Below are 24,018 nucleotides of genomic sequence, written 5' to 3'. Positions count from 1 at the left end.
TGGAAGGCAAGTGGAAAGGAGTCTGGAGGCGATTTACTATAAGGTAAGGTATTGGTTGGTGAGAGCAAGTGGTACTGTGTTGCGAGTGTGTGTTGCAAATAAGGTGGGTGAGAGAGTGTTAGCGAAAGAGTAGCCGGTGAGTGGAAAGTGACTGAAAGAGTAAAAGAAGGGTGACTGATTATAACGTGCGATACGTACTAGTGGAGTGGGGAGGGAAGAGTAGTGGAGTGGGGAGAGGTTGGAAGCATAATGAAGTGGAGAGGGGAGAGCGGCAGGAGGTAGAGTAGGAAAGATTCACTTTGGAGGCTGGAGGTAGGTTCTAAAAAGAGAGAGAGACATAAGAGGGCCAGGAAAGGAAGACATAGAACCAGAGAGGAAGGGTGGGTGGAGTTAGAGGAAGAAGAGTCGCAGGAGGAGGGTAGCTCTGTTGAGAGAGATAGGGAGGAACATTCAAGGATGTGAAAGAGAGGCGTGTCAAGGAACGCATTGCGCTGGCTCATACCTAATGGTCTCCTTGCAGGACGAATCCTAACAGATTCAGGGTCCAGGTTCAAGGCCAATGTCAGCCCCTGATACCGGAAACTGGGGATGCTCCACTCCCTGCTCCTCAAATATTCTCTCCGTCCATGATGTTAGGAGCAAGGATAGTGAAAACACTGAGTGGGAGGAGGTTTTGCTATGGGGCCGGATAGAGATGGCTTTGAGGATCTTAGGGCAGCACAACCAGCCAATTGGATAGCAAACGGCTACTGAATGTACATAGCCAAGGAGACAGGACAAGAGATGGCCAATGAAGGCGGGAAATAGGCTCAGGAGTAAGACACGGGGCAAGCAAGATAAGGAGGACCAGGAAGCTAAGGTCCCAGGTCATGAGTAAGGGTAGAATCGAAAAGGAATAAACGGAAAGGAATCAAGGAAGAGAAGGAAATGGGCAGTGGCAATGGTGGCAACGCCATGAACTGGAAAGAGTTGGGATACATTGCTGTGGGTCTCCGTCCGCCTCTTGTAGATGCTGGCATGGCAAGAGGCTGTTGTCTCTCTGAGCGTGCGTAGTAGAGTGGCGGCAACAGCACATGTCCCAAAGACAGAAGCAGGTCCCTGGCGCATGCCTGGATGGACCAAGATGGTGATACCCATACCATCGGCTCCCCGAGCACGGCAGCCAGCGTTGGGGCAAGTAAGATGAGCAGGACGATACATGCGCCAGGCTGCTCGGCAGCGGGAAAGGAGCATCCAAGACTGAGGTAACCGGGGCGCAGTGGTGGCAAGCTGTTAGCTTGGGGCTCTAGTGTCTGAAAGGCATAACCCCCACAAGCTCATAGAAATAACCAGCCAGACAGTATTTCACAACTAGGAAGTCCCTGACGAAGGTTAGATCGATAAAACAGTCACCTTTAGTTGAAGGGAGGTTACCAACAGAAAAGTTTGTTTCCATGAAGGAGGTTGACAAAATGAGCAAGTGTCTTCCACCGGGGTGAAAACTGAGGAAAAGCAAACTTGCTAGAGGGGACAAAGTCACCACAAGCATGAGAAGGAGGGTAGTGACCGGCTGTCCCAATACACCTATATAGGAGGAAGGTTCCGGTGGGCCAGCAACCCAAGGGCAAGGACCAGGGTTTCCTACAGGACTGTGGAGAGAGGCTTTGAGATAGACTTGGCACAGACCGATTTCAGGTCTTGCGGGATTCTGACATTTCCAATCACATTTCTTGGTGACTTGGGGATGGTAAGGAGTGAGAGAAAGAGAGACCTTTAATTGCCATATTGGATGTCTCCTTGGTATTTTTTGGTTTCCCTTTGTTCGCTGATTCAGTAACGCCTTGCCCCGGCTGTGAAAAAGCAAACCGTATGAAGGGAAAAGGTAGTTTAAATTTTACCAAAATTTTTAAATACCGATTTAGAAAGAACGCTCTGAGAGGCCTTTCTAAACCGTAACTGTCATGCCCTGGCGCACACGAGTGCGCGCAGCGGTGGCAGGCAGACCGGAATGGGCAGGGGAAGATGGTTGTGAGGTAAGTGTGTGTGTGCCTCTGTGTGTGTGTTGCAGGGTAGTGTTTGTAGTGGGGAGGGGGCTGGGAAGAAGGTGTGTGTCTGCATGTGTTTATTTGTATGTGAGGAGCTTTTGGGTGGGGGCACAGGTTAAAGGAGAGTTCGTGGTGAAACCCCCAGATTTCAAAGGGCAGGGGAGTGGGGAGTGATGTATTTTGAATATTAAAGGCTTCACAAAAACGGCCAGGAAAAAAATCAATCAAACACCCAACAAACTCTATTGCTGCTATAAAACCTTCTTTAGTAGTGCCCTTCCATCACACCTTGTGTAAAGATTCCTGTTTGCACTTACCTGACCCCGTAAGTTTGGTTTCTTACTATAAAACACTTGAAAGTCTAAACAAACTTGTCTTGGGCCCACTCAGAACACATTTAAAAAAAAAGTTTTTCATTAATTTTCCATAACCACAACCAACAATAGTTACATAATCATGTATTTAATAATTGCTTCATACTGTTCCCCTTGAACTCCCCAACCCCTACCCCTCCGCCCCACCATTGCCTGTACGTTCCTAACTTTTATTCATTCTATCACACTGTCCCCAGCTTTCTATCACATGTCCCCAGCTTTCTATCACACTGTCTCCAGCTTTCTATCACACTGTCCCCAGCTTTGTCTTGTGTGCCTTGGGTAGCACCACCCGTCTCCATCCACATGTGACAGTAAACATGATGTGTCGTTTTCAGCATGTATCAAACTTATTGTACCTGCTGTGCTATTGTTTTGTGTTATTATACCAACAATAATAAACAGAATTTTTAAAAGAATATTTAGGTATCCATCCAGAGATGTAAAGTAATAGTGGACTAAAATCTCAAAGCTAAGAGCATGGCTACTTACAGATTTTCAAACGAGGAATTGTTTGTGGCTCTCCCTGTGGGAAACGGGGAATGCTTTTAACTTTTCACTGTCATTAGGATCTACACATACATCCTAATCTCCATTATGATATGATATGATATGGCATTTATAACGTGCCTATACACAAGTGTTTCAAGGCGCGACGATCCTACTAGGGCAAGTGTCATTCAGATCGTGAAAGTGCAGTACATGGGAGTAGATGATAACAATAAATAAAATAAATAGCGGCCACCAAGTGGCAAGTGCAAGGGTAAGAACGGACATCAGCTATTGAGGTCTAGTGGGGGGGACTGTAGGGATACAGAAACAGTCCCCGAGTGCGGGGTTTGCCAGGTGGGCAGTGCAGGTGTGTGACGCTGGCAGTAGAGGGACCTGAGCCAGGGATCAGAAGGGTGTCCAGGTAGCAAGTGAAATACCGGTTTCAGCCAGGAGGTCAGCAGAGGAGAGGAGGAGAGAAGGCAGAAGCAAAGAGATAGGTTTTGAGGTCTTTCCGGAACCAGAGATGGTTCTCCTCAAGATTAAGGGAGGCAAGAAGGCTGTTCCAGAGGGAGGGGCCAGCCAAGGAGAGAGATCTACCACCAACTCGTTGCTGGGAGAAGCGACTGACCATGAGGGAGTTGGAGGCGGATGAGCAAAGAGCTCGAGAAGGAAGCTATTTAGGAAGAGCGCATTGGAGGTATTGAGGACCCAGGCCCCAGAAGGCCTTGTGGGTGATGCAGAGGGTTTTGAACTTAATCCTTGCAGCCCCTGGGAGCCAATGCAGAGATTTCAGTCCTGGAGAGATACGATCCCTGGGCTTGAGGCCAAGGACAAGTCTTGCAGTCCTGTTCTGGATGAGTTTCAGAGGGCGGAGAGTAGAGGCAGGCAGTTTTAGAAAGAGGCTGTTGCAATAGTCCATTCTAGAGAGAACCAGAGCTCTGGAGACAGTGAGCTTCTGGGGGAAGGAGAGGAAAGACAGAATACCTCTGAGGAGGTGCAGCTGGTAGTGTGACTTCTTGGAGACGTCAGAGATGTGAGGAGAGAAGGACAGTGTAGAGTCGAAGATGACCCCAAGGTTTTTGGCTTTGCAGGTGGGAGCGGGAAGAGGACCAAGAGAGGCCAGCCAGAGAGCAGCAGGAAAAGAGGGGGCGGGTGTGCCGATGAGGAGAATCTCAGTCTTACTGGCATTAAGGCAGAGGTCATTGGCGGCACACCACTCCTGGATAGCAGACAAACAGTCAGAGATGAGGGAAGGAGAGGAGGAGGTAGAGGGTAGCCTGAAAATTAGCTAGGTGTCATCCGCATAACATTGAAAGCTGGGGCAGAGAGCTGCAATGCAGTTGGCAAGGAGAGCCAGGTATTGGTTGAACAGCCAGGGAGAGAGGATAGACCCCCGGGGGACACCATAGGTAGAGAAAAAGGTGGCGGAGAGAAAGGACCCAAGTTGAACCTATGAGGGTCGGTCAGAGAGGAAAGAAGTCAGCCATACAATAACCTGGCCAGTGATACCCAGGGTATCACGGAGACAGTTGAGCAGGATGGCATGGTTGACAGTGTCAAAGGCAGATGAGAGATCGAGCAGGATGAGGACACAAGGGGTGTTGAAGTCAAGATTAGAAAGCAGGTCTTCACAGATGTTCAGGAGAGCAGTTTCTGTGCTTCTGGCAGCTCTGAACATAGACTGGTGGTCATGAAGGCAACCAACAGAATCAGTATGGAGATTAAGCTGGGAGATGGCCAGTTTCTCCAGGAGCTTGCCCAGGAAGGGAGTGATGGAGATTGGGCGATAGTTAGCCGGGCATGAGGGGTCGACAGAGGGTTTCTTAAGAAGGGGATGCACAAGGGAGTGTTTCTGGGGGGATGGGAAGACTCCAGTGGTGAAGGAGTGATTGCAGAAATCAGCCAGGGCAGGAGCCAGGGTGTCGATGTGGTCCTTGATAGTTTTGGAGGAACAGGGGTGAACCTGTTTTGACGAGACTTTCATAGATCAGACTTGTCTAGAAACCTCATCTGCAGAGAAAAGGCTAAGGATGAGAAGGAGGAAGGGGGTTGGCTGCAGGAGGGCCAGAGGAAGAGCAGGGAGTAGGGGAAGGGAGGGGATAGGCAGAGAGTGAGGACAGGATGTCCTGTGTTTTAGAGACGAAATGAGAGGCCAGTGCCATGCAGAGGGCCTCAGAAGGAAGAGGGGAGGTAGAGACTGAGGCAGGATTGGCCAGTTCCTTGCAGATTTTAAAGAGTTCAGCCGAGTTGTTTGATGCCGCAGAGACACAGGCTTGGATATGAGCTCTCTTCTTGGTTAGGACAGAGAGCCGGTATTGCCTTTGCAGTAGGAGGCAGGCCAGTTTGTCAGAGGATGTATATGGAGCACACCATTTCCTCTTGGCCACCCTGCACTTACGTTTTAGGGTGACGAGGTCTGAGTCGTACCAGGAGTTGCACTTGGCTTGGAGCTTCAGGCGGATTCTCATGACAGGGGTAAGGATATCAAGAGTATCAGATATAGCAGAGTGGAGCGTGGAGATGGCTGTGTCAGGGTGAGAGTCAGCTAAAGGGGTGGGGGTGAGAAGGTGGTGGCGAAAGCCTCAGCTGACACGCGCTTCATGGGTCGGATGACCGAGAAGGTAGGTTGCAGTGATGGAAATGGCTTAGTCTGAGGGGTAGGGAGGGTGAGGTGAGAGGAGAGGAGACAGTGATGACTCCAGGAGAGAGGTGTGGAGAGAGGAACAGAGAGGGGGAGGTCTGAGGAGATCAGAACATCCAGAGTGTGCCCTGCAGAGTGAGTCGGGCTAGAGGGCAGAATAGTGAGTGAGAGAGCGTCGCAGAGGTCACGAAGGACTACAGAGGAAGGACAGGAGGCATCCAGGTGGATTTTGAAATCACCAAGACGGAGGAGTTGGGTGGTCAAGGCCAGGAGTGAGGAGGAGAGGTCCACCCACTCAGAGAGGAAGGAGGAGATCTGACCAGGTGGCCGATAGATAGTAGCCACAGTAAGGGAATGGCTAGGTGAGAGAGAGAGAGCCCGCAGACAAGGCATTCAAAAGAGGAGTAAGACTGCATAGGAGTGACAGAGGCAGGACCTGGGTGCGGAGAGGATCTTATAGCCATCAGGTAGGAGCATTCAAAGCTAGTGACAGAGCTGGCCGTGAACCATGTCTCGGTGAGACCGAGGACATCAAGGTCAAATTCTTCCAGAAGGAGGCAGATATCAGAGGAGTATGTTAAGGAAGAGGCAGAAGGGTGGTTTGGGGAAGCCCCGGGGAGGGTGGGATAGGGGACAGCGGGAGAAGAGAGAAGAGAGGAAATTAACGAGGCGTGGGAAGCATCTATCAAAGAGGTGAAGGTTGGCTTGCGGGCCTTGGACCAAGACGGTCCCGTTCGAGTAAACATTGATGATGACCTTAGCGGAATGGAAGGAGGCCAGGAGGACGTCCCAGCGGGTGCCACCATTAATGGGAGAAGAGGAGAAGGGAGGGAGGGAGTACAGAGACCATATGAAGGGTCCATAGGTCTGGCGAAGGAACGACAAAGAGGATGTCAGTGAGAGTTTCCTCAGAGGAGGCACTGGTGTAGGTGTCAGCGATAGGGAGACCTGGGTTGGAGACCAGGATGTCCTTTTTAAACTTCTTTATTGGAAAGGATTGATGAAAGAGTTAGGAAATGTAGACTGCCTTTTACATCTTACACATTGGGGGTCATTACAAGGTTGCCGGTCTGGTAATAACGTTTACCGGACAAGGCAAACAGCAAGTTTGCCGGTTGGGATTTGAGATTTACCTCCAGCTAAGAACTAGATGTAAAGTCGATCCCTACTGGCAAAAAACTGCTGGTATAAACCAGCACGGTAATTCTGTTGCCAGTAATACCCACAAAATCCCCCCATGGAGCCCTGCGGGACTCTATGGAATGGGTATTTACCTTTTAAACCAGCACTTTTAATCATCCGGTAATATTGGCAGACAAGTGGCAACGTTATTACTGTTTGCCGGTATTCCAGCGGGGTCCAGCAAACTCGTAATGACCCATTGGGCCTCATTACACGGTAGGCGGTAGGGATTTACCGCCACCGGTAAAATACCGGTACCGGTAAATCCCTGCCGCCTTACTACGAGGTCCCTTAGCGGGTCGGAGTTTTAACGCCTGCTTTTTGCAGGCGTTAAATACCAACCCGCTAAGGGACCTCGGAGCTAATTACGGCACCGCAAAATTGCGGTGCCGTAATTAGCGCCTTCCCCATTCCCATAGAGCCCTATGGGGCAGAAATGGGAATGGGGAAGGGCAATGGCGGAAGGGGGATTTACCGCCCCTCCAACCTTGGGATGGGGCGGTAAATCCCCTTTCTGCCAAGGCGGTGCCGGTATTTTACCGGCATGAGCCATGGCGCTAATAGCGCCATGGCTCACCGCCTACCGTGTAATGAGGCCCATTGTCTCTAGTCTCAGTTTCATGTTCCTGTTCCCAGTGTCGAGAAGCCATCCAGCAGTTGTTGCACTGTACAAGAACCAAAAATTGAATATAACATAACAAATTATTGCCCTCTTCATCGCATAGAAACAGTTAAATAAACTATATAAGAAAAAGAGGGATTTTGTATCACAGTTCTCCAGTATCACCATGTGAAATTGTTACTAAAGTATTCCTATCTATTAAAATGACTCGAGTTATTGATATACCCCGATTGGTATGATCTGAAATATCCATTAGTTAAGGATTTTTCCCTTGACACTATTATATCAGTGGATTGGACAATAAATGTGCTTGGCAATACTTTACCCATTGTCAGACTGACAACAAATATGTGAAATATTCCAGGGTTTGCGCTACTCCAGAGTAGAAGCAACTTCTGCCTCCTTAGTTTTCACATTTATGGTAGATATTAATGATAAGAAAAACACTTCTTTGGGACAGATCCAGTTAAACTCACAGCGTTTTTCAGCCAGAATTTACAAGTGATATATAACCACACCATTTCATATATTAATTGACAAATAAGTATTCACTCACATTAAAAACATCAAAGATTAAGTATAAATAAACATGAGCTTGGCCTCTGCTTCAAAAAACAAAGAATACTCTTGGCACTGTATTGGAAGACTGTTACAATTCTGAAAATTGATCTTGGTGTAGATGATATTTGTTGGGCAGTAAGAAGTTTTGGGTAATTAAACTCAGATGCTTTAGAAATGTGATTGAGTACTTGATTATTGCAGGGTTGTTCCGGTTTGTATCGATTTGGCCATTGGTCCTCCTTATAATATGTCAGTCTTAGTAGTAGTTTTACATATTCTATGTGGCATAGTTGTATTTACCCATTCACGTCGTCTGTAGTTTTGCTCTTAATAATAATACTAAAAAAGCTAATTTTGTTCATTTAGAAGGGTGAGCAGAAACCTTTGGTGGTTACAGGATATAGTTACTAATTACAGCATAAGTTGACTCTTTTGAGCCATGAAAGAATGATGTTTGCTCTGAACAATATGCATGAAAGATAGGATTAAATGGGGCCAGCCTTTCGTGGACTTTATGATTATCAGTCCATTTAGATCAAACCCCAAACGCTTTTTTTTACTACCTATTGTCTGTTTGGGCACCTGCGTGTTCTGTTTTACTGAATTGGAAATAACTCTGGGATTCAAATATTTGGATGTGGAGTCTTTGACAGGTCAAATGAAATGTTACTGTTAATGCTGATTTTAACATAATCAATTGTTTTTGTATTTCTTTTCCATAATGCGATTAGTGTATATGAGCCTTACCTCAGTCTTTCCTGTAAGGAAAGAAAATATAATATTAAGCATGGATTGTATCACAGGCTGTGTTGCCTGCAAAGGCGGCCCTGAATAGGGAAGAGGACTACCTGGGTACGATAAAAGAGGCCGTATCAGCTGATTCAGCAACACGTAGTGTGTTTGAAAAATGTTAATCATGCCTTTTAGAAGTTAAATTGCTATAAATGTATAATTTTCTCAATGTTTCTCTTATGATTCAGCACAGCAAAGAACATTTTGGCAACCTAGGGTTGTTTGCGCTGATTTCAACTTTGTTGAATGACTGTCAAGTAAATTATTTCCTAGCATTGTATCTAATGTTTGTCTTGAAAATAAAATTACCCTACCTACATGTTTTAATTCATTTACTTTCTTATTTCTTTTTATTAGTACATTCCTATGCCTGTACTTTATGGGGTCTTTCTTTACATGGGAATGGCTGCTCTCGGAAGTATACAAGTAAGTATGCACATAACATGCTTTCTCAAATGTAAGGGCTCACTTTATGAATTGGTGTCCATTTTACTCTATCAAATATCTATGTATTCACATTTATCCTGTCAACAAAATGTTATACCATCACACACTTTACCCTTAAAAGCAGCATTAGAGGTGATAATGTTAGCATGATTTCCTGCCCACTGCTTTGGCATGATGCATAGCCATGGTCCACACGAGAAAAACAATTATCAAAGAGGATATTGACCCCTGTCAAAGCCTAAGTTATGATAACTTGGTTTACAAAAGATAAATAAATGATATCAATATTATATTTTTTATTAAGGTGAAAACATTTGGAATTATCAATTATTTGACGCACTTAAAATGGGTGCTTTTAGAAGGCATATAGGTAATTAAAATCCAAATTTGTTTTAGCGCAATAATCTCTAGGAAATATTAATTTAGTCACTCATTTTCTGTATAATCTCCAATGATGATAAAGTAGAGTCCAATGATGACACAGTAGAGGTATAAAGGAACATTGTTCTTTCCGTGATACCTAATCAATACGGTTGAAGTCAAAAGAAATGGAGTACAGATTATAAGGATGGCATGCCTTCATGTGTACAAACTACTATCTGAGAACACCTCAAAGAAGCCATTTCTCCATCAGTTCTGCTTCCACCCTCAATGACCACATTCTTCAATTCAGTTTAATCAACCCCTGTGTCCTTATCTTTGCATATGTCGGTATCCTCTGTATCCCATTCGTCAATAGTAGCCCATAGTTCATCTTCTTAAGGAAAAGCTATAATTTTTTCATGTGCCAAATTGTCTGCTTAGATTACGCCGCCATTAGATTTTCTTTTATTAAGGTCGAAAAATTACCCACATCTTCAGTAGAGGATAGAGGCATTAATTACATTGTTCCTATTTCTCCCAAAGTCCAGGATTTATCTGTAGGCATTACAGTTGTATGAAATATATACAGACATCCTCCAGAGAAGCCACCTTTTTCTGTGCACTCTGTCAAGATGATTGTACAGCTGTAATCAGGTTTTTATACTTCTAAGGATTTTTAACTCAATGACTCTGTCAAGTTCTGATCCAATCTGTTTAAATTTCAGAGGAGACTGTTCAATAAACCATACTATTTTTCATAGCCATATATTACAGAATCCACATCTCCTTCTCATCTTCCATTACCTCTTGCTGCAACTCATTTGATGGGTGCATGAAGGTAGAGTCCTTCCAGTCTCTCCTGGTTCCACCATCCCCTCCCCACAAATGTGCTTGCAGTAAATGCTGAGGCCCCCCTGAGACTCCCTAGATCCTCAATAATGTTGCTCCTTTCTTCTCCACATTTGAGCCCCTTACGCAGGCCTGAACCGTAGTGAAGCATTTGGACACCATAGCTGGTTGCCTGGAATGCTGCCTAACACTGTTGATTCTTTCTTCATGATTGAGTTCACTACATGTAAGGTATTCTGTGCACCCGCAGGAGACAGACCAACATGTTCTCCAGAAATCCTCCAAGCAAGCTGCCCTTTGTTTTGCAAGGGATAGCAGCTATTCCCCTCACTCAGTGAAGCTTTCCTTCATTGCATTCACCTACTCACTTTTGTGTGGGTAATTACTTCTGCAAAGGGGCTGCTCAACCACCACCAGCTGCACCTGCACTCTCGGTGGCTATCAGTCAAGCCAACTCATTTGAGCTGTGTGGGGACACTGGGTCATATTCAGTCTCTAACAGAAAGCCAGAGATTCGAAGTGGTGTTCTGTTCTCCGGAATATCATAGGAAATCTTCATGCAATGCACCTTTACTGGATTATGTATAGATTATATTTGAAACATTGGAGGGATCGTTACAAATCAGTGGTAGAGTAGGTTCATTTATGGCTTGTTAATTAAACATAAGAAAGAATATGGAAGAATTGTGAAGATAGAGGACGGTTATGATCGATGATCACAGATAAAAAGATTTTTAGTTTTTGCGCAAAAGGCCACCTAATGAGTCATACGTTAAGATATTGGGTTTTGAGCAAGAGAAGAGGAAGGCTCTGTTGGGAGACCTTGCACTATGAAATGCACAGATTTTCTTTCAATGCATACCCACTAATAACACTCCATAGAAGAGGCAATGAATATGGGTTGGCTGTCTTGCCCACTACTCACCCATCCCCACCCACAAAATAGCGCACAGGTGGCCTCATTTACCTGTGGCCATATACTATTGACCCAACGCCAACAAGACTATGTGTCCGCACCCTCCTCGAAGAAAATTCCCAACTACTGTTGGAACAGGCTCTCTTGGTGCCTAGGTCCAGTCCCTGTTGCCATCTTCCATCAGCAATGGCTTCTTCCCTCCACCCACTGGGACAATGAATTAGTTTAGAGGCGGTCACAAACTTTGACTGCTGCTGCATGGCCACCAAACCTGCCTCTCCCTCCTTTGGGAGGAAGCTGCAGCTGCACTCTCAGGGCTAGGACTGGCATCATCAGTGATTAACTCCCTACTACTCCTCAGAAGCATGGGATCCCTTACAAATAGACATAGTAAAAAGCCGTCTGTAAGTCACATTAGCAGATGTCTTTTTACTGTGTCTATTACTGTGTCTATAACTAATGTACCTTGTCTGCAAGCTCTGCAAGTTACAGAATTGTTCTTACAAGTAATTACCTAATGAAGCCTCACAAGTGCAGTAATTAGTTTAAAATATCCAACAATATCTGCAAGTTAATGTTGTCATACTGTCATGTAGGAGATGTGGGGATTTTGTACAACTGAAATGTAAACTGAGATCTTCCAACAAGAAACAAGAACAATTTAAAATAATCAGGATGTCTTCTCCAAAGAAATATCTCTCCTGCCAGAGCAGCTAGTTTGGCTCTTGGGCCCATTGGATTCAATATACAAGTCTATACAGAACCTAGGAAGTTGCTTTGCCTCCCCTCATCTTGTGTTGTGGGAATCAGTGTTGTGAGAAACCTGACAGTATTCTCCCACCTACTCCCCCAGGATCTTTCATTCAGGTGGCCAGGGAAGGGACATCTCTTTTGGATCCCAACCCTGGGGGTGAACAAATGAGGGAGGATCACCTTAGGGTCGTAGGGGATTGGGAGGAGAATACCCAAGGGCGAGACATGGTATTCGCCTTCCTGATTGTCCACAGACCCACTCTTCCTCAGCCTTTATGGGGTATTTCCAATCTCACCCCATCTCCCCCTCCCCATTTCCAATAACTACTGGGACACGAAAGAGGCAATCGAGAGCAATGAGGATTACCCATAGGAACAGCATGGAGTTGCAAAGAGAAGCCTACTACATAACACCATTAGGCTATCCCACTAATAGAGTCAGGCAAGGTCAGGCACAACTGTGCACACCTGACTCCACTTGACTCTACGCTACACTATAAAAGGTGTGGTTCTGCCAGAAGCAATGAGCGAGCTGGGGTTGCTGGATGGAACTTGGAGGCTAAGGAGCAGACAGCTACAGAAGGAGTAGCCTGGAAGATCCGGTGTACTGCGGGACACTGAGATGCTGGCCTGGTGTGTTAGAGGAGCTGCAGTGTGGTGAGGGAGTCGTGTCTCCAAAAAGCCAGAGCCAGACGAATTGCAGGCTGTTGGTCGTTTCCAGACCGGTGCTCGTTTCCCTGTGACGTTTGCCGGCCCAAGGGGTTTCTGAGGGGCAGGTGGTAGGACCGTGACCTCAATCCAACACCCTGGAGAACTGCTCATCAGTTCCATGCTACTTTGGTGAGTTTCCCGAATTAGAGAGACAGAGAGAAACTCAGTAGCGTGCGGGTGGCTGGGGCGGTGGCATAAGCAGCGGAAGCGGGCAATCGGCGAGAGAAATCAAAGCGAGAGAAAGTGCACTAGTGGCGGGAAAACCAAAAAGAACGAAAGAGCAAGAGAAAGTGCGCTAGTGGCTGGGAAACCAAATAGATAGAAAGAAAGTGAACGGAAAGCAAATAGCAGGTACTAACGACACGAAAGCGGGGGAAAGAGTGCAAACGACTAGAAACAGAAAAAACAGAAAGAAAAAGAAGGGAAAGCAAAGAGACGGTGCAAGTGGCCCGAAAATGGGAAAAAGGGTGCGTGAGAGCCAAAACCAAAACAGAGTGTGCAATGAGCACGGGAATAGGAAATGAAGATGCAAGAGTGCATAAAACGGTAGAGAAGTGTGCAACATGCATAGAAAGGTGAACAGAGGGTGGAAGTGTGCACGACAGGAAAAGGGGTGCAAGAAGCATGGTGACGTGAAAAATATCAGAGTGAAAGAGGCACAGAAGTGAAAAGGTGCCAGAAGAAAGGTGCAGAGAATAAGGAGAGGGGTTAGAAGTCAGTGTGGTCACACCTGGGAGGAGAAAAGAGCCCAGCATTTTTTAAAATCTCTGACATTAACCCTGTGAAAGAACTATACATTGAAAGGTGCATCCTGACAAAGAGAACTTTTTGTTTAAAGACCAAAGGGGGCCTAATTTGGTAGAAGGGAACCCTCAGAGGCCCACAAAGACACTGTGAACTTTACAGGAAAGGCCTAGGCGTGGGGAAGGGGGCCCTTAGAGGCCTGACAGGAAATGTGTCTTTTTGTTTGGAACTGGAAGAATGGAAGCTTGGGGAAGGGAACCCCAAGAGAACCAGAGACATGAACTGTTCCGAGGGCAACCTTTTTTAGTTGAACTATTCTTAAAACTGGCAAAACTACACCTATTGGTAAGGCTACCTGAAACCAGCTGTGGTTTATATTTCTTTTTGAGCCACCATTTTTCCTTTAAGAAAGCCCCTTTTTACATTTCATCTAAGAGTAAGTGCAAGCATAGGTTTGAACCCAGAAAAGTTTTGTTTTGGACTAACGGACATTGACGGCCCTTAGAAGCATCAGTTGAGGGAACAACCCCCTTAGGTTTAGGGCCAGCTAGGCATTATACCAACCCCACAAAGTTTGACAACAAAGGTTTTCTAAATGTTACTTTTGAGTCTGTGTCTCTCTTGATACCATGCGTGTGTCACAGTGTCCAAACCCCCTTGATTCATCTAGAATATTTGCAGGCTTTGCAGGGTTCCATACCAAATTACTCACTCTTGCGCTAAGTCCTTCACATAGACAGGTCTGTGATTGAAGTTGGCCGGGAGAGCTATAAAAAGTTGCTTGGGCCTGTCTGCCCACCCTGGACTTCTTCCCCTTTGCCTCTCTAAACTTACCAGAACATCCCATTCTCTGTCTTGCTCCTCCTCCCACCACCGGGTCCTGCCAAGGGCTGCCCTGATCCCGCTGGAACCTCCTTATTTTCGCAGTCTGAATCCTGGCCTTTCTCACACCCATCCTTCCTTCTTTGCTTGTCTTAGCTTTTCTCCTAGCACCTCTATATTGCACTTTTCACCTGATGTAACAAGTTCTTTGTCCATCGCAGGCCCTGATTTCCTCACCTCCAATGGGCCCCAGTGCTCCACCACCTCGTCTTGGACACAATCTTTCAGCACCTTATCTCTGCATCTGAAACCTGATGTAACTCCCACCACCTCCTCCAAGATATTTTCTGCTTCTGCTTCCACCACCTCCACTTTTCTCCTCTTGTTTTCTGTTATCTTTCCCTTCAACCTCTTCCTTCCCATCACCTTTTTCTGCCACGTCTCACTTTCAGGTGATACCACTGCCTCTACTACCACCGCCTTCTTCTGTCCAGTATCAGCTCCTCCTTGATCTCTTCTACTCCCTTCACATCCTTCTGTTCGATCTTCCCTGTGGATGTTATCACCTCCTCCTTCATCTCCCCTATACCCCCTCCACCACATCCTTCTGTTTACTCTTCACTCCTGATGTTACCCCATTCCTCATTTACACCACTGCTACCTCCCCAGAATCTTCTGTCTCTCCAACCTCCTTCTCTTCCACTGCTGTATTATCATATTCACTGGTAGTATTGTGCGAGCATGTTGATTATATTCCCCAGCATACATATATTGGAATTTTAACACTGCTTCCCCTATCAGTTTCTCTGTGTACAGGAAGCTGCAGACAGCAGCATCTTATCTGTAAAAACTGTGAGGCTTATCGTGGTTTCCACGAATCTCAAAATATTCTTTTGTTGTGCAAGGTGAGCCAACAGCAATTCCATGAGCTTTCTTTCGGCATCCCTTCGTCGAGTTCACACTTGTCTTGGTTCACAATGTTCACAATCTCATCAGAAAGCGGGGTTCATTTCCCCTAGCTTTTTTTTGGCATCCCTCTGCCGGGTTCACACTTGCTTTCACAGAGGCTTCACGGGTCTGGGCTGAAAAGGTGAACAGCAATTCCCTCCTGGTTGTCCTCTCAAATCTTTCCACCTTTCTCCTCCTCTTGAACTGCCAGTACAGTATAGCTGCTTCCTCGTGCATTCGGCCCTGCTCGTAGTGTGCTCTAGTGCTCTGCCTTTTATCACTGTGGGGAAAGGAAAGGGCCATCGGGTGTGTGTTGTTATTATTAATTGCCTGACTGTGCCTGACCTTTGTGTTGGGACATGTCAGGTAAACGGCTCTGTTGTTAGTCAATAGTTTTTCACGGTATGGGAAAGTGTTCGGGTTGGAAAAGGGGGGTAGAGGTTCTAAATATCCTGCTGAGCAGGATGGGGAAAAAGTGTCATAAGAAAGTATATCCCTCGTCCTAGTGTTTGTGGTGAGCTCGGAAGGGTGGGTTTCGTAGGGTTGTGGAATGAGTATGAGGGATTGTGGGAACTATAGTTTTTTGTCACAGTCGACTGGGAGTTTGGAAAATGATCTTCAGGGACAGGGAGAAGAATGACTGGGAGCTCTCGAGTAGGTAACCAGAAAATAGGTACACTGGGAGATGTAGTTATCCACAGTAACGTTGTTCAGGTTCCTAATTGGTTTCACAACCAAGAAGGGTTTGTTGGATTTTGAAATGGGAGAATAACTGAGGGAAAATGGGTTTAATTTGGAATAGCCTGTAAAGGCCTCAAGGACTTTGTCCTACTCCCTGTGTAATACCACATCTCACCTGGGGTGTTTCCCCAAGCATAACCCCAGGTTCCCCTACCCAGGTGATCCTCCCTCACTCGGCCGCCCCCAGGGTTGGGATCTGAGAGCGCCAGCCCTTCCCTGGCCACCTGAATAAGGGATTTTCGAGGTCTGCTTGGGAGAATACCCTCAGGCATCTCACAAGTGTGTGTCTCTGGGCCCAGAAGTCTCGGGACCCACGTCTGGGCATACCTGCCCCAATTGGACTGACTAAAGCAAAACAAAGGGAATGGCGGGTGGAAGGTTTTGAATTACTCTTAACCTCTGGCATTGCTCTCAGCAACCCGCCAGACTATCGTTCCTCGGCCTTCCATGCCATTACACTAAGGGGAAGGACCGTAGGCGAATTAGGACTGGGTCACCCAATCTAGCTATAAGGCATGGCTTGCGGCCGCTTTGCTCATAGGTCCCTGAGAAATCTGAAGTGCCCACCAGGCATGACTTTATCCAATGCCCACTTTCCCTCTGGGATGAAGTTCGGCCATGCCTCTCATACCCTCAAGTTCCTAATGTGCCCATTGGGCATGGTGTTTGGCCATGCACTTGGGTCACTTTTCTTGACCTTGGGCACTCCCAAGACATCCTGTGTGCCAATTGAGTGTAGCCTCCAGCTGCTCCCAGTGCCCATTTCCCCCCCCCAAGTCATCCAAAGTGCCCATTGGGCTCGATCTGTGGCCATGCCCCATTGCCACTTAGACCATTCCCCAGGAACCCGCAATTTTCAGTGGTGGATCTGTTGGCTTCCACTAACCCCACAGACCCAGTCGTGCATCCAAAGTGGCCTACGGTCTTACCAAAGTGTCGGGGGTAGGGATTCACCACAGTGAATTTACTTCTGCTGCAGCCCTTTGAGGTCCTTTGTTAGGTCATCAAGGATGCAAATAAGGAAGTTAAGATTACAGGCTTAAGAAGGGGTGTGGTCCTGCAGATGCTGCACACCATGGTACATGTGTGCCTATCCCGTCACCACCTCCTCACATGCTCATTTAGTGTGCTCCAACACTCATGCACATTGGAGGAAAAATCCATGCTGATGGACTAGCGTGTTACAGGCTTGCTCGTGCAAAGGCACACAGAGGGAGAACATCTGATGCATCCACTCACAACCAATCCAAAACCCAAAGTGATTAGCCACAGCTGTAGCCCATTGATTTCTGCCCATATGAGTAGGAGGGTTCAGTGCTCTATAAACGCCTAGAAAAGATTATAGGAAGTGTTGAAACAAAACTGGAAGGCGAAGACAACAGAAAGAGCAGGAGGAAGGTGGCTGTGGTTGTGGAAAGAGTTGTGAAGAGATCTGAAGGTGCAGGAGGAGGAGGAGGGGAAGTGAAATCTGAAGGTGCAGGCAGTGTAATAGGGAAAGAGAGAGCTGAGTGAGTTGGAGGAAGTGGAGCTGGTGAGAGAGCTGAGGGAACAGGAGCGTGAGGTGCAGAAAGAACTGAGGCTGCAGGAGAGGAGGATACGGAAGGTGGAGCTAGAGAAGATTGAGGAGGTGGGAGGAAGAGACCAAGAAGGAGTGGAAAGTACAGAGGTGAAACAAGGGGAATACCAAGGATGGGGGTATAAGTTGGAGGAAAGGAGGAGGATTGAGGCCAGACAGTCAAACAACACATGACTACCCATCGTCTAAGGGGAGTGGGTGGAGGAAAGAGATTGTGGCAGAATGACGAGGAGGTTAGCCAACAGTTGGCTAGAGGATTAGAGGTGGGGGCCAAGAGACATGTCCCCAAGCATTAGTGAGTGTTGGTTTGGCAAAAAGGAAAGTGAGAAAAGCTTGGGTGATAGGGTCAGGCCCCTGGGTCGGGGAGGCACCATAGCACCTATCCCAGCACCTAGCGACACTACTGGCCTACTTCATCTCTGGAGGATGCTGTGGACCTTGCTTCTACGAAGCTGGGAAGTTCAGCATGACTAATGGTTCAACCTGAAAGTGGCTACCCACCCTCGGCCAGAGGCGGAGACCCACCAGGAAATTGATACGCCTTCCAACTATTCCAAGTTGTGCACTGAATATTTTCGTCTTCTCTTTGACTTCTACACCACACACTGGCCTACATGCCAACCACCTTCCCACAACTCTAATACAGGCTGAGGTGATGATTCTTGACGTATACTGGCATCAAGCAACTTTACCTCCTGGATAACCCACCCACCAACACACACATTGCCACATGTTTATTCAGTAGATGTGTACCCACAAACAGTACATGGTTTCTCCAATCTGCCTTAACCCACCATTTTAGAATTTCACCCTTGCTCTCCACCCACTAACCAATCAAGTCACTTCTCTTAGAGGACCCAAAGCGCTACGACCGAATAGACTTACATCGTTGCTTTTTCCTTCTGGAGGTGGAGTTTTTATTTCACAGTTTACCAAACTCATGCTCAGTTGTATCCCTGGATGACAGAGCATGTTTGTTCTTTGCCGCTTTGAACTATATGTATTGCTTTTTTACTTTAAACATAACTTTGTAATCTTTCATCTTTCTCTCCCAGCAATGTCATGTCAGGTATAATTTACTTATTTTTCACTGGTACTTGTACCATATTAAGATATTGAGTTCTCAACCTTTTTTAGCCTCTTCTTTTAGGGTGCTGAAACAATTTCTATTTTGCCCCATAAAAAAGTGAAGCGATGTGTACGGACTAGAATGCACCTTGTTGAAATCAAACGTGAATACTGCTTCCATTTCCCTTACAGTTCATCGATCGACTACTACTGGTTTTAATACCAGCCAAGCACCAGCCCGACTTGATTTACCTTCGCCATGTTCCCCTCCGCAGAGTACATCTGTTCACGCTCATTCAATTCCTGTGCCTGGCCTTGTTATGGACCCTCAAGTCAACAGCTGCTGCCATTATCTTCCCTCTTATGGTGAGCAATTTACTATTTCGTTTTCGCAGTTTTGTATTATTGCAGAGGCAGTTTAGCAGAAACTGCTGGGTTACACCCCTTCTGCACCAGACTACAAGCAACTCCAGGCCTGTTTCTGACTCATTGGGTGTCCTTGGTGAGGCGTAGCTGGAGTCTTCAGGCACGAAGCATGTCTGGGTGTGTGTGTCTGTGTAGAAGGGAACATGAAAAAGTGGCGTTGTAGAAGCAGCGACCTTGTATGGCCATTTCAGACTGATTTGCAAATGGCTGTTACCCTTCTGCAATGCTACTGACTTTCTAAGAAATGACGGTGTGGAAGGTTACCCAAAACACTGCCAAGGATTAAGACAAATTCATAGCCATCCACCCATGACATGTTGTGGTTCTAGTGTGTGTGTGTGTGTGTTTGTGTGTTTGTCTAATTGAGAAAGAGTATGCCCAGACATGGGTCGCCTGTTCTCTGCACCCTAAGGAATCAAGCTGGACCTAACTGATGAGCCCCAACAAGACGGACACATTTCAGAGGTGCCGTGTGTTTCCGTGTAGAGGGACTCTAGGTATGAAACATGGCGGGGGCTGCTTGTGTTTCTGTGCAGAAGGGAACGTGACCTAGCAGTTTGAGTTGAATTGTTACCACTGGTGGCAGTGCACGCTTGTTTTTCCTAAGTCTGGTCCTCTTCTACAATGGCGCAGACTGACTAAAAAACGGTTGTTGGAGGTTTGACGTGAGCACTGCTACTGGATAAGATTAAATCCTAACCATCCATGCATCACATGTTATGGTTATATGTAGGGTTAAAAGAGCAATATGTGGCTGTTACAGCTTTTCAAGCTAACCTTGTCTGGCTGGGCAGGCCTCAAACAATGAAGGATCTGGTTTGAGGAGGTATGTTTGCATGCGAGTATAGCTCCAGACCAAGGAAATGTGTGTATCATATCTAGTGACAGTATGACAACATAGGTTGCACTCCCTCGTCTTTTGTGTCCTCAGACAGCCTATTTTACTGTAAAAGATTTACTTTAAATATGAATGTTTCCAAAATGTGCAGGTCTTGATCAATGTAAGGCTGTTTAAACATCAGGGTCCTAAAGACGACTTAGATTTCTTTGGTAAGGTGGGCGAATGAAGACAGTCAAATGGATTTAAATTTAAGGCACAGAAGCCTAGACTCAATGCATCTTTCAGATCAAGCAAATGTAATTGTTCAAAAACAGAAAGAACATGGCCATGTACCCTGGCACCGGACGTCATCCTGCCCACTGTCGTCATGGGCGAGAGAATGGTTTTGGCTTGGCCCGTCAAAATTGAAGTACCTTGCAAGAAATCATGAGGGATTGTACTACCAAATGTACGTCAGATCAAGGAAACCAAAGCTGTGATGGAACACAACTAAACTAGTTGGAGGTGTGAAACCTCTATTTCTCATGTGAATACAGGTTTGGGAGTGGGCTGCATGAAAAACACCAGGGGATTGACAGAAGTAGCCATGATGGGAGTCACACCATCTTCAACAGGCTTTTTGTAGACAAACTGGATCTGGTGCTTGCAGTACTTACCAGCAAGCAAGGGAAACTCTGTTTTGAGGCTGTTTTGTTTACGAATATGATTGGCTATCTCAAATTCAATACTCTGAAAACAATATTTGAGCTCAGTGCGGCAAACCAGAAGAAGAAGTCTGACTAAATACTGCTATGTTTCAAGGGTGTTTATTAAAAGTAAGAAGAAAAACGCCTGTCTAGCTCTATCGCCGTCGGAGTAGTTCCCTGCCGGCCAAACTAAAACTAATAATGCTCAAAAGAAAACAGCCCTTGGTCCGAAACCTAACCAAATTACTATCCGTGCCACTTTAAGAAAAAACAAACAAAAAAGAGACCAGGGCAATGGCCTCAGCCTAGCCCAACACTTGGATTCCTTTACTTCAGGAAACAGGTTTTTAAAACTTCAACCAAGTTCCAGGACAGTTCAACAATTCTTTGTAATACAGTTCCCAGGCCTCTCTGTAGGTTCTGCGTGCCAAGGTTTCATAGACTCCAAAGGGTTTCCCTTTCCTCAGGAAAAACAAGGTTACTTAAACACAACTACACAATTTCCGTCTTGGTACTTGATAGTGTGCTTGTCGTGCTTGTAAATATTCAAACCCTCCAGGTTTGCTCTGCTCCTAATTCTGTACGTTACTTTTCAGGTTTCTTGGACTCCCCAAAGTCCTCTAGGCCTCTGTCAGGCTTGCTTTAGCAGGGCCTAGGTACAGCATCTGCCTGTTCGGGTTAAACAGGCTCCCGTAAACCTTGTGGCTTTTCCAGCCTTGAGCATCAATGTCTGTAAGTTTCTTAGGGCTCCCCAAAGTCCCATGGCCCACTAATATGTTTGCTTTATCTCTGTTCGGGTTTGACTGGCTCCCATAACCCTTGTGGCTTTCCCAGCCTTGAATCCTGCTGTTCACCCCTCTCCATGGCGTTACCTTTTTGGGAGCATTTGCTTCCCTTCTGCTGCTCAGCTCAGCAGTCAATATACCTCTCGAGCAGAACTCAGCATTGCGGGCTCTCTGCTGCACTCTGGTGTCGGCATCGGTTAACGGGCCCCAGGTCCACCACGGCTTCTGTGTTGTTACTCCACCAGGGAAGACGGTTGCTTCCCCTGTCTCTGTCTCTCTCCCAACCTTGGCTTCTCGGTCTGTCAGGACGCCAGCCTTCCGGCATGCTGCTAGCAATTTATTCACTCTTCACGCTACCGCTGGCTCTGCGGACTAGACATTGAAGAAATATCACTATTCGGTAAATCCAAAGAACATGAACAATCTCAACCAAAGAAATGTGAACAGACATGAACACAGTTCTCCCCATTTTTCCAATTATAATTGCTTACTAGCAGAGGCCAATGCGTGTGTGTAACATCTCTTCAGGCCTCAAAGAGGTCCGCCGTCTAGAGAGTACATTAAACTCAGGGTCGATGGGGCGTGGCCGGAGCTCATGGAGTGAAGCTGTGAAAGAGCTGAGCTCCCGCCTTGATCCTGCATTGATCCTCTAACTCGCTAATAACCGCAACCATTCTGGCAGAAAATAGCAGCGCTACACGGCACAAGCGCCTCTCCTTCACTTGAGCGAAGATCTGCAGAAAATCAGAGCTGGCATCCACCTTAACGGGACCTGATAACGACCCCCGGGGTGCCGAGGAAATGGCGGCCAGAGCGCGAGGGAGGACCACTGTGGGGGAGGAGATCATCTAGACGGCGGGCCCCGGTCTCTCTCGTGCGACACAGCGCTGAAACGCATATCGAACTTTGGTGACGGAGACCAGGGGAACTGCCGTCGGGCGCCGGTCCCGCCGGGGCTTCCCCCCCGCCCCCTCCCTCAACTCGCCGCACCAAAGCGGAGGCCTGCGGCTGAGCCGACGGGGGCCGATAGAGCGAGTGCACTGAGGCAAGAGGCACTGCATCGGCGGCCTGCGGTGGCGCCCGTTCGACCTGGGGGCCTGGTGGCGAGCGAGAAGTAAGGAACGGGCACACAGACGTATGGAGAAGCGCACACAGACACCCTGATGAACGCGGGGTCATTGGTGGCGAAGGGCTGAGGGCGCACTACCGTGGACTGAGGACAACACGCACCCCAGCAACGGACCGACAGCTGATCCCGACCCAGGTGGGAGAAGGGCCTTCCTGGGCGAGGAGGGCGCACAAGATGCCGAGGCACCCCCGGGACACAAAGGAAGCTGCACCATCAGGGGGACTGCTGCTTTTGATCTCAGGTGAGACTCTAATACGGGGAAGCCACGTAGTTGGGGCCCTGATCCAGAACACCCCCGGAGCCCTCTGCTTGCGTCGCCCGCCAGCGGATTTTGAATTCTGAACCAGAGGGCCCCCGGGGGCACTATCGTATCCAGGTGTCTGGGCAGAGCAGGAATTACAGCTCTCACACCTCGATAAGCCAATCCCTGAGGAGGTCAAGGCAGTCCCCCCACAGGCATTGATAGCTTGGCCCTAAGGTACTGTGGTAACCTGGAATATCATGAGCTATTAACCCCTAGCGCCTACACCGCCTGACATGGCACTGGGGCAAGGCTCACTGCTGCAGGGTAAAAACCGGAGCACACCGCACCTTGCAGGGGCTGTCCAGACACACAGCGGGTTGGCAAAAGCTCCTTGCCATACTCCCATCCACACATCACGAGATGGCTACCCCAAGGCACAAAAACAAATCTGCCTCCATCATGGACTCTTTTGCTGGCACAAAGCCCAAACAACAACTCCAACATGAAATCACCACGCAAACAGATCCACCCCCGCTTGGAGCCGACCCCCAGAACACCCAGGTACTGCAAGCTATTGCGGCATTCCAGGCATTTATTGAAACTAAAATAGGAGAATTCAAGGCTGAAACGCAGCTCATACGTCAGGACGCCCGCAACCTCACCGAAAGAGTGAACAAGATGGAGGCAAACCTTCAGGACACCACTGGGGTAACCACGGACCTGAAAACCAAAGTAAATGAGCTGGAAAAACAGGTGGCACGCCTAGAAGCAAGATCTGAGGAAGCGGAAGGCAGGGCTCGCCGAAATAATATTCGTATCCTTGGAATACCGGAAGAATCAGAGGGATCAGACCCCACAGAATATGTGGAGTCCATGCTACTGCAAAAGATTGGTCCTGGCAACCTCACGCAAGGATTCTCAGTTGAAAGAGCCCACCGATCGCTCCAAAGGAGACCCCCACCGGCTCTCTCCCTCGCCCAATGATCGCTAAGATCTTAAACTTCCGGGACAGGGAAACGATACTTACATTTTCGAGAAAGGGGGGAGAGATCAAGAGAAATGACTCCAAAATAGTCATGTATCCCGACTACACCCCCAACGTACAACGTGCCAGAAACTCGTTCATACCCATCAAAGCCAGGCTATGCAAACTCAACCTCAAATATATGCTCTTATACCCCTCTTGCCTCAAGATACTCCATAAAGGGCGAGCGATCTTCCTAGAATCCCCAGCCGCAGCTAACATGTGGCTGGAGCATAATAATCTAGCCGAAGGCGACG

The 24,018-nt window shown here is 47.3% G+C and overlaps 1 protein-coding gene across 5 annotated transcripts in view; it reads left to right on the top strand.

Annotated features, from left to right (window-relative positions):
- The window catches only part of SLC4A9 (solute carrier family 4 member 9), a 1,170,242-nt gene that overhangs the window by 1,133,063 nt on the left and 13,161 nt on the right, over positions 1-24,018 (top strand). For all 5 annotated transcript variants that reach the window (XM_069652671.1, XM_069652669.1, XM_069652668.1 and 2 more), the window contains 2 exons: positions 9,046-9,114; positions 18,819-18,992. In XM_069652671.1, coding sequence (XP_069508772.1) covers positions 9,046-9,114; positions 18,819-18,992 — 243 coding nt within the window. The remainder of the gene's footprint in view (positions 1-9,045; positions 9,115-18,818; positions 18,993-24,018) is intronic.

This window comes from Ambystoma mexicanum, chromosome 3p (assembly GCF_040938575.1).
Source record: "Ambystoma mexicanum isolate Mex_15411 chromosome 3p, UKY_AmexF1_1, whole genome shotgun sequence".
Classification (NCBI taxonomy): domain Eukaryota; kingdom Metazoa; phylum Chordata; class Amphibia; order Caudata; family Ambystomatidae; genus Ambystoma; species Ambystoma mexicanum.
The sequence above is the reverse complement of the archived record's forward strand: the minus strand, read 5'-3'. Positions and strand labels throughout refer to the sequence as shown.